General features: G+C 37.6%; 2 protein-coding genes across 2 annotated transcripts; one reads left to right on the plus strand and one right to left on the minus strand.

Annotated features, from left to right (window-relative positions):
- Window positions 1-2376: 2376 nt before the first annotated feature.
- Window positions 2377-2925, minus strand: LOC113315449. Its single transcript, XM_026563726.1, has one exon. The coding sequence runs from the start codon at window positions 2923-2925 to the stop codon at window positions 2377-2379; it is 549 nt and encodes a 182-aa protein (XP_026419511.1).
- Window positions 2926-4011: 1086 nt separating this feature from the next.
- Window positions 4012-6851, plus strand: LOC113318752 (transcription factor BHLH089-like). Its single transcript, XM_026566988.1, has 6 exons — window positions 4012-4720; window positions 4976-5173; window positions 5404-5469; window positions 5658-5726; window positions 5820-5906; window positions 6315-6851. Exons 1-6 carry the CDS (start codon window positions 4418-4420, stop codon window positions 6426-6428), a joined length of 837 nt encoding a protein of 278 aa, XP_026422773.1. The 5' UTR covers window positions 4012-4417; the 3' UTR covers window positions 6429-6851.
- The last annotated feature ends 7213 nt before the right edge of the window (window positions 6852-14064 follow it).

Genomic DNA, 14064 nt, shown 5'->3' on the forward strand with positions numbered 1-14064 from the left:
ATTTATCTCTTGTTCTTATTAACTTACGCTACTTGGTTATATATTATCCAAATATTTAACAACTACGTAATTAAAGTCCTAATTCAGTTGAAGTAGTGTTTGATGGTGAGTACAATACGAAACACTTTAAGCTGGCCAAGTTTTTTTTTTTTTTAATTAAAATTTAAGAAATATTGGTCTAAGAAAAATATTTCTCGGACCATATTGGAAAAACATTTTCCTCATATCTCAAGTGTAATTCACTTTGGACGAAAAAAGTGCCAATAACCTTTGGGGCTTAATATTATCAAAATAAAATAAAATAAAATTGATTTTCTATAATACAGTGGTAAATTCAGGTACCAATGACCTGACCTATGTTTTTCCAACTGGAACGAGGTTATAAATTCTTCTTAGGCATTTATTTTCTCTGTTTTATTTTTGTTATGGTGATCTTCTTCGTATTGGCTACTTTATAGCATAGTTGTACTCTTGTTGACATATTCTTTCCGCGTTTTTTTTTTTGTAATTTGATCTTTTTTTTTCTTAACATACTGAGCCTTTTTTTTATTTTTTACCTGACCCGAATTCGAAACTTATCAACATCAAATTCCTTGCCCATCATCAGGCCTATTCCTATGCACATGCCAAAAACCGATATTTGGCATATATGCACCCACTATGGGTATGCCAAACTTCCAAACTCATATGCGTATATGTCAGGAATAACATATAGGCATACACGATGGAGTTTCCAGTGAGTGATATAGTTTCCATCGCTCGATGGTCATAATAACGCTCGTTGATCTTTAAAGCGCCAACGCTAGTCAAGCTATCGCTCGTTGGTCTGATCATCACTTATCAGATCTTTATCCAATGACTATTATTTTTCCCCTCTATAAATACCTAGTTTCAATCTCATTTCAACTCACACCAGAATTTCTAAATCTCTCTAGAAGCTCAATCTTCTTCTTCAAATCTAAAACAATCACACATTCTCTACAATTCTTTGTTTCTTGTAACATGGATTCACAATCTCAAATTCAAGGCAAAGGAAAAGCTAAAAAAAGCAAAGTCCGTGGTGCAAAATACAACATGATAGAGGATGAATGCATTTGTCGTAATTATATTTTTTTTACCCAAGATTGTATCGATGGTGCACAATGACATGGTAACACCATGTGGGAAAATATATTTCGTAAATATGAAGAGCAAACCATGAACATCAATGGTCTTGATGTAAAAGGATTGGCAGAACACTTCATTGTAATCAACAGGAAGTAGCCGCTTATTTTTCATTGATAATGCAAGCCAAGAGCAGCAGGCAAGGAGAGTGGTCAGGTGGATGTTGATTTAGAAAGAAAGGTTCATACAGATTGGCAGCGAAAACATGGTAAACAGTTCGCTTACGAAAGTTGTTATCATATTTTGAAGGGGTTGAACAAATATAATCCATATTTCTTATCAACTAATCAGCAAGTACCTGAAAGGTCACCATATAATTCTTCTCCCTCAACACCAAATTCTTCACCATTTTCACCAGGTCCATCAAATTCTTCACCAGATACCGCAAGAAACCCAAATGGTAACTTAGTTTTTAGTAATTATGATGATGGTAAGAGAAAACTGCCAGGGAGGAACAATGCAAGACTAGCTAGAAAATTAGCTCAAGAAGGAGGCAGTTCCGGTGGATTTAACATGGCGGAGTTTATGGAACATCAAAAGACCATCGAGAAGCAAAGAGCAGTTGATAGGAAATTTCAAAACGTGGAGAGTAAAAAAAGTCGTCTTTCTCAAGAAAAATTTGGGTTTGACTATGATAAGCATAACATTCTTCAAGCTAACACTTCAATTATGAACGCCCAGCAATAACATGTGTGGCAAATTGAATTTGACAGAATTCAAGCACATATTGAACAACAAGCTGGATTTACTAATAACAATGGTGACGATGGTGGGGATGGAACTAATGATGAGTTTGATGTAGTGGTTCCTCTAGATGATTGATGTATTAAATTAAGTTTTAATTTGAAGTATTGTATTTTAATTTGATATGTTGTTGTTGCATTCCACTTAATATTAGTTTGAAATGAAAATTTGATTAATTTGAAATGTTATTGCTCATTAACTTAAATAAGTCTATTACTCATTAACTTAAATAAAAATACATAACTTAAATAAAAATAAATAACTCAAATTAAAATACATAACTTATATAAAAATACATATAACTCATTGTCTTCCATGCTCTGCCCAAAAATTCAATCTCATATCTTCTCTTAAATTGTCATACAAATTTCGGTTCTGAATGTAATTAGTCATTTGAGCGTAATTCCTTGCAGGGACACCTCTTTATGGTTGAATCTCCGGCCTCAAATCTTCATATTCATAGTTAGTTCACTTTGAACCACGACGGGTTTCCTGAATTATCATGTTATGAAGAACTATGTAAGTGAGCATAGTCTTATCCATTTCACGAGGACTCAACCCACGATATGGGCCATAAATGATAGCGAACTTCCTCTTCAAAATTCCAAAAGCGCGTTCTACATCCTTCCTCGCTGACATTTGGGCATTGTTAAAATGGCGGTATGAACGTCTCAATGCACCGGCAGGAGGCTGACGGTAGCATTGAACCAAGGTGGACCATTTTGGGTAGATACCATCTGCAAGATAATAGCCATGAGTGCACTGGTGGGCGTTGATCATGAAATGGACTTGGGGACAAATTCCATGCTTCAAATCTTCAAACAGAGGCAACTTTTGCAAAACATTGATATCATTTTGTGAACCCGAAAGACCAAACAAAGGGTGCCATATCCAACAATCATAAGAAGCAGCTTCAAGGATAATTGTTGGTTTTGAATAATGACCCTTATATTGACCGGCCCAATAAACATGGCATCCTTGCCATGCCCAATGCATACAATCGAGACTACCTAACATTCTTGGGAATCCCCTTTCCTCATTCTCCCTCAATATTTCTCTAAAATCTTCCTCGGTTGGTTTTCGTAAATATGTTGAACCAAAATGATTAATCATTACTTCACAAAACAATGAAAGGTAAGTGAATGAAGTTGTTTTACCCATACGAAGGTACTCATCGTTCGCATCCACTGGAGTCCCATAACCTAGAATCCTTAAAGACGAAATAACTTTTTGTTCAGGACTATGACCTCTAATATTGAGTGCATCAAACTGATAATTAAATTGGGTTCTACTCGACAAAGCTCTTCAATAGTCTTTATCACCAGATGACGAGACATACGGAATCGACCTTGAAAATTTTGATCAGAGTACACACAATTGAGAAGAAAATAATCATGCATCAGCTTCTGATAGTAAAATTCCCTCTCTCGATACGTATACCTTCTTGAGAATACTTCTTGTGGCTCTGGAACTCTAGGTATTTGACCTGTATGTACAAGCATCAGAGTATCAATTAGTTTATTATCTTCGGCTTCCACATCATCAAGTTCTTGCAACCTCCTTCGATGCATTTCTTGTTGTAATCTAAACCGATTCATAATAACATTCCTCTCTTCATTGGATCTCGCTATTGATGATTATGAAATTTAAAATGAGAATAGAAATAGAGAAATTGGTGAAATATAGGTTGAAGTAGGTGTGAGTAACTTGGAGAAATACGAGGGCGTATATATAGAAACCAGTAGGGGGAAATAACCGTTGCAAAATATCGATTGGGCGAATAATCATAATATAGCGATACTATTTACATCGCTCGATGTAATGTCCAACGTCATCGATATTCACAATAACGCTCGCTAGAAAGTCGATCAGTCTGTGGTTTTCTCATAATGGCACAATTGATTTGCCATGCCACCTGGTGTGCTAAATACCTTCTTTTTTGACATGTGCATAGGAATAGGCCTCATCATCTTTAAAAAAAAATACAAAAAATAACCGAAATAACGTATTTTCAACACAAAACAGACCACCTACAATTTACTCCGATTATATCGATTAGTGTACACTCCTGTCCGAGAAAACCTCACATTTGTTGAATTCTTTTCAACTCCCGATGTCTCTCTCTTTCTTTTCTTTTACACAGTGAGCAGTGAGACTGAGGCGTAGTGATCAGTCAGTCTGTCTGTCACCCACCTCTCTTAGACTCTTCCTTCCTTCTTCTTCTTCTCTTTGCTCTTCTCTTCTTCCTTCCCCCCTTTCTTTTCTTCAGTGGCTTTCATTTTCGTTAACAGTCATTGTCTCGGTTATTTTCCTTAAAAGCATTCCTTCAAAACCATCTTTTTTGCTCTCATTTCCATTTCAAGGTTACTAATCAAAAAACAAATAAAAACCCACTTCAAATCTCTAACTAGATGTCACTATACATGCTAAAAAAACAACCAAGTTAGGGTTTTTAGTTTTTAGTCTTCATTTTAGAGCAAATGTCAAGTTTTTTCTTGTTTGGGACTTGATGGATCCTACCAGTATGATGAATGATCCTATTAGTTTCTCTGAGATTTGGCCTTTCCATGATCAGATTAATAGTGGTGGTGAATCTATTGCTGGTGCATTAGATGTTAGGAGAGGTGGTGGGTATGGAGGAGGACAGAATTTAAGTGGGTTTGGAGAAATTGGGGCTTCACTTGATGACTCTACTGTTACTGAACAAATTAGGGGGAGAAGTGGTAGTAGAAAAAAGAGGAGAGGAGCAGAATTAGCCTCTCTATCTGAAGATGAATCTAAGCTTGTTTCTACCAGCAGTGGCAATGAAATGGTATCTTCCTCTCCCTCTCTTCTCTCTGTATGTGTTTAATTTGTTGAATTAGATTGCTGCTCATTATCAGAGCGCATGAAATTTCTGATTTAGAACAAAATTAAGTGATATAATGATGTTGTTCATGTGAATTTGGTATAGCTTTGTTTGTCAGAATATGTAATTGTAGAGGTAGTTGACTGTGGACTACTAATTGTGTGAATTAATGGATAGCTTCGCTGACCTAATTATGTTGTGATTTTCTTCTTGGACTAGAATGATTTTGATGGCAAACTTCCAAATGTTTCGGAATCAAGAAATGGTGGCTCAAAAACTGAAGGGGAGGAGAGTTCAGGATTCGATAATAAGCCAGCTGAAAGTACACAACCTTTGGAACCACCGCCTAAACAGGACTATATCCATGTGCGAGCCAGAAGGGGGCAAGCTACTGACAGTCACAGTCTAGCTGAAAGAGTAAATAGCTTATCTTCTCTTTCATATGCAATTTTGGCAACTGATCCAGGAAAGGAAATAGAGTGGCTTTAGTAAATGTTGAGAGTAATAACAATCTGCTACTTACTTGGATACAATCAAACTCTGAGTCAACATGTTATTACTGATTTTAATGTTCTTTGTTGAGACCTATGAGCTGCAGGTAAGTAGTTAATTCTAATTTGGTTATCGGAATTGTGATTTTTGGGCAGGCTAGAAGAGAAAAGATTAGTGAGAGGATGAAGATTCTTCAAGATTTGGTTCCTGGATGTAATAAGGTGCAGTAAATATACTGTTGATATTCTCTTGCTTTCATCTTTTCTTTTACTTCATTCACAGTTAAATTCTATATCATATAGGAGGAGGTAGTCATCAATTTTGTAAATTCCTTTCCTTAAATCCTGAAAATGGTTTCCTACTCCCTTCCCAAGAATGCCTCTGAAGTTATTTTTCTATGCTGAAGCAGGTTATCGGTAAAGCACTGGTCCTTGATGAGATAATTAATTACATCCAATCACTACAGCGTCAGGTTGAGGTATGTAACATCGAGTATTTCACGTTGCCTGTGTTTTATTTACTGTTCAAGTCAACCTGAATAAGTCCATAAGAGTACTGTTGAATTTTGTAGTTCCTTTCAATGAAGCTTGAAGCCGTTAACTCAAGAGTCGCTCCCTCTAATGATGGTTATCCTCCCAGAGATGCAAGTCAAAGTATGGTGAGTGCAGAATCATACTGTATAGAATTTCACATGTTAAATGACATGTTTCTGCATACCAAAGAAAAACTGCTAGAAAGTTGACCTAAAATCTGTGCTGGTATTGCTAAAATCGTAACTTGGTTTTCTAGAAGATCTTTGCAGGCTACAGGAAAAACATGCGACACAAAAGAAGAGGTTTCACTCTGCAGTTCTTTTACTTTTAAGCAGTCCTTTAGTCTTATAGCTTACGAGTTATGAACTGTTAGGAACACAAGTATCTGTATATAGCACTTTATACTATTTGCTTTCCTTCACTTGGTACAGCCATCAGCTTCGCAATGAGCTTCAAATTTTTGGTGAAATTTCAAACGACAACTATCAACTTGCTCAGTAATCTGTTCAATAAATAATAAATTTTATGTGCAGACATATGACGCTGGAATGGCGTTTGTTGCACAAGCAGCTAGTGAGTTTGGACCGGGATCAGCATCAGAATGGCTGCATATGCAGGTTGGGGGTGGTTTTGAAAGAGCAGCATAGACCAAAGGTTTTGAATGATCTTCATCAGATTATGGTAGTAAGGGCATCAAGCATTACACGCTCAATAATCATCAGAATATAAATCCTGTTTATCGTAAAGAGACCTTTATTATTGTTTTCTGCATCTGGTTTGGAGCAGTATGTTCTGTTTGTATTATTGAATCTAAAGTCTCCATTACTGTCTGTTAGAGAAATCCTTGCAGTTGATGTTATATATCATCTAATAGGGCCCTGTGCTGAATTGTTCTAGTAAACATAATGACGACCTCCTAGAAAAAAGTATCTGTGAAGGCGTGAACCAACCTAATTTAAAGGCCTTTTTTGGGGCATATCGTAAGTGTCTAAATACATTAGCTTTGTGTTATATATTAATGAGCAGCTGAAGTTTAATGAAATTTTAGGCACTGTAGTGTGCTTTACTGATGGGTGTCCATTCTAGACCTAATTTATTTTTGCTTTGTTATCAGTATGTATCATGCTAAACTTTAGGCTACTATTAATGCAACTCTCTGGTTATAATGGGAATGTCTGAGCAATCCAGGATTCATATTTGAACGCTGAGTTAGCTGTTTTTTAGTGTTTGTTGTTTTTATTAGTGCAAGTTAGGTTTACATTGCTTTCCTGCCAGAGACAGTATCTCACGTCATGCTGGACAACTTTTGATTCGGAGTCTATACGGTAGGACCATTTTAATTTTTGCTGGGCAATTTTCTGCAGCTTGCATATGGTCCATGTAGTTATGACTTGTGAGCAAATTAGATGATTATAAAGCGGCATGGAATACCATTTTTAAGTGTTTGTTTCCAATTCTTATGTGAAGGAGTGTACCTGATGTTACCAGGGAATGAGGATATGAGATGATTACGTTTATACTGAATCCGTGCTGTGTACCAGCATATTGGTGTGTACTGTGTAGTGCTATTCACAGGCAATGGGAGAAATTTTAGGATCTTGTACTCTACTTCTGGCTGAATATTTCGTTCATTCTTGAAGTTTGAGAAGTTCAAGAAGCATTGAGGGTTTCGGTAAATACTAAAAGTTGGAGTGTCTTTGAGGTTGCTGCTTTGTTGCTCAAAAGAGAAAAGATCATCTGAAAACATATTTTAAGTCGCACAGTTCATCACGTTTCTCCGATAAATAAGAACGAGAACGTACATTACAAGTTTACAACATAGTAGCAAGTATGCTAAACGAATTGAGACTGCATCAGATACAGACACTATAGTAAAATCCTCCAAAGTAGATTTTCGATCTCCTAAACAGTCGAGAAACTCGTTGATCCGTCTGCCTACAGTCAAGACTTCACAAATTGTTTCCCAGGGCCAGTGATAATTCTTCCCGGCTCTGATCATATCCCATATACAAATCACCTTGTATTCCTTTTTGGCCGGTAATCCATATTTTGGAGACTAGCTAGGGAGTATAAAAATGCTTCGCCCTTCGTTTCTCTGCAGCTGTGTAATCCAATGGAGCCACCAGTAGCTCCAGGAATCTAGCTAAAGGATTCTAGGGTTGTTTTACTTATTCTGGCATGAAATTGGGGTTCAATTACAAAGCCTTGTGGCATATGATGCAGTCTGAGAAGATTTTCTTCCTGACTATTGCACAAATTTCTGCCATGCTAAGGCCAGCGAACCTTAATCTTGCCTCACCCATGCACTAACTATATGCGGAATGGCATGGGTTAACACCTAGCTACCAGAATAAACGAAAAGGATACTTAATACTCTCTCTGTAAAGTAAGTTTGATAACCAAACATGACTGACCTCCTCCTTGAAATATAGTGATCGAGTGTAAACTGATCTTGCTGCAGAACATTCCAGAATTCCTGAACGACATTAACAGTCTGAAAGGCTCAAGTGCAGTAAACCTTCACAATCTGTTGGGACTTGTACCGAATTTTTCATTTTAGCCCGGGCCAAAATGAAAAGTGATAGTATCTCTTTCCAGAAGCGGAGGTCGTATTATATAGTCATGCAAAACTGGTGGATTTACCAATACAAAATAAAAGCATAGTTCTTGCGTGAAAGGTTAAACTTAATTGACGATAAGACTTAAGAGTGCAACTGTGCAAGTTACAAGTACTACCTACAAAAAGAGCGCATTGGGTTAAATACGATCATGTTTACCAACAGAAGATAGAAGACCATACTCAACAATCAAAAAAGCATAAAAGATAGAACATATGCGAATAATTCTACCAAATAAACACCATTTCTTAAAGACAATTATCAAAAAGGAAAGTTGATGCACTTAACTTGAGGGCTGAGCTCACTAGTGTTGCAGTTTCTTCTCAACAGATAAAAGATTTTCTACAAAAGTTGCACATTCAGTACTGCAATCTGCCGGAAAGAATGATATTCCTTTGATTTTGAACTTCCTGAAAATCTTCTTTATCCGACTGTAAGAATAAAAGCAGGCGAACTTTACATTCCTCTCAAAACCACCATACATGTCTTCATCCATGCTAGGTGGTGGATTGTAAGTTTCTAAGATCATCTGGTCTTTTCCAGCAATGGAATGGAAGTAAATAGACATATGAAAAGAAATATAAGAAGGTAATATGATAGTCACTTCAGTCCAATTTTTTGCACTACTATTAATAGAGGTTCCAATCTCTTTATTATAATCATGAAATTTCCACATCTTCACCGTGCGATCTCTTCGATGTATCACCGTTAGACACCCATCCATTTCTAAGAATCCGTCGCAGGAATGCACAGTATACTCTAAAATGGTGAATTTGGGAATCATGATCACCCTAAACTTCTCAGATCCAATACCAAATGCCATTATGGATTCAGAATACTCAACTGCCTCTCCATAATCATGGCCACCACTCAAAGGTGCATTTCTATTGTACATAAACCAATATATGGAACCATTGGCATAAGCACTGATATTTCCATTGGGTTTACATGGAGGTGCGTCATCAATACTTCTCCATGCATTGTCCCCTACAGCCAAGACCTCGCAAACTGGAAGATCTTTGAATTTACCTTCATACCACAGAAAAATAGCTTTATGTTTTCCAGTAATAGGATCGGATCCAAAATAACATTCCGGATGCTCATCAACTTCTACAATGACATTCTGTTTCTCTAAATTGATAAATACTGTCGACTTGATCCATGGTGTTACTTCTCCTGTGCTGACATTGTATATCTGTACAGCAAAGATGTCAACCTAACAGATCAATCCCCTAACAGGTCCCAAAATTTTAAGATATGAGCTGCTCGAAACTATTTTGGGAATTTTAATAAAATACCACACTTCAGATTTCCGGTTTAAGAAACTGCCACCGTTTTTTTGAAAATTAATAAAGTACCACAACAGTTATATATTTCGTCAGGTCAACCAAACTGGACTACAATCGTAGAACCAGTCAAGAGAATAAGTGCATCATTACCTGTTTACCCTTTACGATCCTTGAAAGAGTTGCAACCCTAGAAAAAAAACATAATAATGAAATCTGATCCATTCATGTCCATACTAAAGAAACGGTTGACAAGGTTGTTTGATTTCACAACAATGTAAATTTTAATTCATTGATCAGCGTAGTTTATATATACACGGTTACAATTGTGTTTACAAAGATAAGAAAAGGAAAATAACAACATAATGTCATCATAGGAATGACAGCAGAATGTCGACATACGTCGTCATAGTGTGTACAACATAATGTCGTCATAGGAATGACAGCAGAATGTCGACATACGTCGTCATAGTATTCTGATTATTCTATTACCCCCCCTCAAGTTGGAGCGGTAGAGCCCGAACGAACTCCCAACTTGTGAACCAATCGGCCAAACTGTGGAGCACCCAAAGGCTTTGTAAAAATATCTGCTAGTTGATCGGAGGACGGAAGATACGTCGGAAAAATCAATCCACTGATCAACTTCTCACGTACGAAATAACAATCAATTTCAATATGTTTAGTACGTTCGTGAAATACAGGATTCTGGGCAATATGAATTGTTGCTTGACTATCACAGGAGATGGTGATAGGAAGAGGACATGAAATACGCATGTCATTAAAAAGATATCGCAACCATTGTAGCTCAGCTGTTAAGTTGGCCAATGCACGATATTCAACTTCAGCCGAAGAGCGAGAAACCGTTGGCTGCTTCTTTGATTTCCAGGAAATAGGACTGGAGCCTATTGTAACTAAATATCCTGTGGTAGAACTCCTAGTTATAGGACATCCTTCCCAGTCTGAATCCGAGTATCCATGTAAAGAAAGATTACTGGACGAAGAAAGAAAAATACCATGTCCAATGGTACCTTTAAGATATCGTAAGACACGATGGGCAGCATCAAGATGAGCGGTATGCGGATGTTGCATGAATTGAGTCAAATAATTTAAGGCATACGTAATATCTGGACGAGTGACAGTAAGATACAAAAGTCTTCCAATAAGACGACGATAAGAGCTGGAATCAGGTAAAGCCTCACCATCAGTAGGTAATAACTTAAGATGTGTATCCATCGGAAATGATGAAACACGAGCTCCTGTAAGTCCAGAATCCTTAAGAATGTCAAGAATATACTTTCATTGACATAGAAAAATACCTTTAGAGGATCGTGAAACTTCAATGCCTAAGAAATATTGAAGACGACCAAGATCTTTAATTGAAAAATGATAGGCAAGACGTGATTTAAGTGAAATAATGAAATCATTATCTGTGCCAGTAATGATGATATCATCTACATAGACAAGGACAAACATAGATGTTGTGCCTTGATGATATGTGAAAAGAGAAGTATCACATAGAGATTTCTGAAATCCTTCCTGTAATAAAATGGAGGAAAGGTTGGCAAACCATTGACGAGAGGCTTGTTTAAGACCATAAATGGATTTCTTAAGTTTAAAAACTTTGGACTCACCTTTTCTAGCTAGTCCGGGAGGAATTTTCATGTATATTTCTTCATCTATATCTCCCTGAAGAAACGCATTATTGACATCGAGTTGATGAAGAGACCAATTTTTAATTGCCGCAATAGACAGTAGGACGCGAACAGTCACCAGTTTGGCAACAGGGGCAAAGGTGTCATAGTAGGCGATTCCTTCTTGCTGAGTGTATCCTTTTGCCACGAGACGAGCCTTGTATCGTTCCACGGTACCATCAGATTTAAATTTGATTTTATACACCCATTTGCATCCAATGGCTGTTTTCCGTGGTGGCAAATCAACAATAATCCAAGTGTCATTTGCTTCGAGAGCTATTATCTCTTTTGCCATTGTTGCACGCCATTTAGGGCATTGAGTGGCTTGAGAAAAGGATTTAGGTTCTGCGGACAAAATAACCTTAGTAAGAAAAGATTTATGAGAAGGTGAAAACTTGTCGAATGAAAAATAATTAGTCATAGGATGAACTGAAGTTGAAGTACATTCAGTAGAAAAGCAGTGATAGTCTTTTAAATAAGCTGGTGGATTCCTAGCACGAGAAAATCGAGAATCTGTAAGAGCTGCAGGTATTTGCTGCAGATTTGAGGAGTCCACGGAAGGGACTGCAGGGGCCGATGGAGGAGCATGTGTAGGTCCTGGATCATCTGCAGGGATAGAGGTAGAAGGAACTGCAGTTACAGACGGAAAATCTGTGCGTGTAACAACAGATGCGTCTGGCGAAGAGAGAACTGGCGTGTTCGGCGAGCTAGAATCGGGAGATTTGTTGCTCGGCAAGGTATGTGAGCGAACAGGAAGAGCAGGAGGTACACTGGTAAAAGGATCAGTGGCTGCAGAATCCAAGTCGCTCGGCAAAGAATCAGTAACATTGGAGTTGCCTGTATGGCTGTCAGGAACATGCATGGAAGGATCATGCAATGAAGGCTGTGACAAATGCACAGGAGTAGAAGATTGTGAATTAAAAATAGAATCGTAATGAATATATTCTGAAGATTGCACAGGTGGGGATGTCTGGAAGTGAGTATTGATATCATGAAATGGGAAACAATCCTCATGAAAAACGACATCCCGAGAAACATATATATGTTTTGATTCGAGATAAAAAAAATTGTACCCTTTCTGACCATGGGGGTAACCAATGAAAATGCCTGGTTTAGCACGCTGATCAAACTTATGAGAGATTCTCGTGTTTCTGCCAAAACACAAACAACCGAAGACACGCAAAGACATATAGTCCGGAGATTTATGTAACAACAGTTCATGCGGAGTTTTGTGAGCCAGAACCGGTGTGGGCATTAAGTTTATTAAGTACGCAGCAGTGAGAATACACTCGCCCCAAAAACGAAGAGGCAAGTTGGATTGAAACCGTAATGAACGTGCAACATTGAGAAGATGTCGATGTTTTCTTTCGACAACACCATTCTGTTGTGGTGTATAAACACAACTGGTTTGGTGTAAAACACCGTTTTGATGGAACCACTTTTGTAATTCAGTGGATTTGAACTCAGACCCATTATCAGAACGAAAAGTTTGTAATTGAGGAATGAGAAATTTATTGATACCAGAGGAGATGCTGGTAATAGAATTACCAAACTGAGTGATCACAAAAGAAAAAAAAATATTTGAGAAACTTTAAAGTTTCGGATTTAGTTTTCATGAGATAAACCCAAGTACACCTAGTATAATCATCCACAATTGTAAGGAAATATTTCACACCAGTGAATGATTCAGTTGCAATGGGACCCCATATATCAGCATGAATTAATTGAAAAGGTCGTGAAGACAAAGAATGACTTTTATTAAACTTCAATCGTGTTTCTTTTGCCATAGGGCATACATCACATGAATGATTAAACCGAGAGCTAATATAACCAAATTTGGAAGCTAAAAAACGAAAACAATCCATACTAGGATGGCCGAGACGGCGATGCCATGTATCAACAGGCTTATTTGCAGAAAGTGATAAAGCAAATGGACGAAACATGAAATGATAAAGACCAGCGATGCGTTTAATCCATCCAATCTCCGTGTTCATGGACAGGTCCTGAAAGATACAATAATCTTTTGAGAATTTGAGACAACAATTCGTTGAACTAGTCAATTGACTAACCGAGATTAAATTGAATTTGAAACTAGGAATATAAAAAACTTCCAATAGTTTGAGAGTCGGAGACAAATCAATATTTCCAATATGTGTCACAGAGGTAAGAGATCCATCCGGCAGTTGCACACTAATTGGTTTGGTAACCAAAGTATAAGTAGTAAAGAAAGAAAGAGATGAACAAATGTGATGAGTAGCACCACTATCTACTATCCAAACATGATTCGAACAAGATAAAATAGTACCTGCAAAGTTTGCAGAGGGGCTAATATCGATACCTTCATTGGCTGGATCCAACAGCGAGAGAAGCCGGGCATACTGTGCTGCGGAGATAGTCGGTGCAGCAACGGCCGGCATAGGCACAGACGCTAGTATGGTGGCAGCAGCGAGAGGATGAGAATCAGAGTCTCTGGGCTTTGGTAAGTCCTTTGGATATCCATTCAGTTTCCAGCAGGTGTCCTTGGTATGACCGTGCTTGTTGCAATGGTCACAAAAGGGGCGTTGTCGTTTGTTATTGCCCGAGCTATGGTTGTTGTTTCCTCCCGGATGTGCAGAGAACCTTTGGGTTCGATAATCACCACGAGAAGCATATAAAGTTTCTGATTCAATCATAGGAAAAGAGGAAGAA

Source organism: Papaver somniferum, chromosome 10 (assembly GCF_003573695.1).
Source record: "Papaver somniferum cultivar HN1 chromosome 10, ASM357369v1, whole genome shotgun sequence".
NCBI lineage: Eukaryota > Viridiplantae > Streptophyta > Magnoliopsida > Ranunculales > Papaveraceae > Papaver > Papaver somniferum.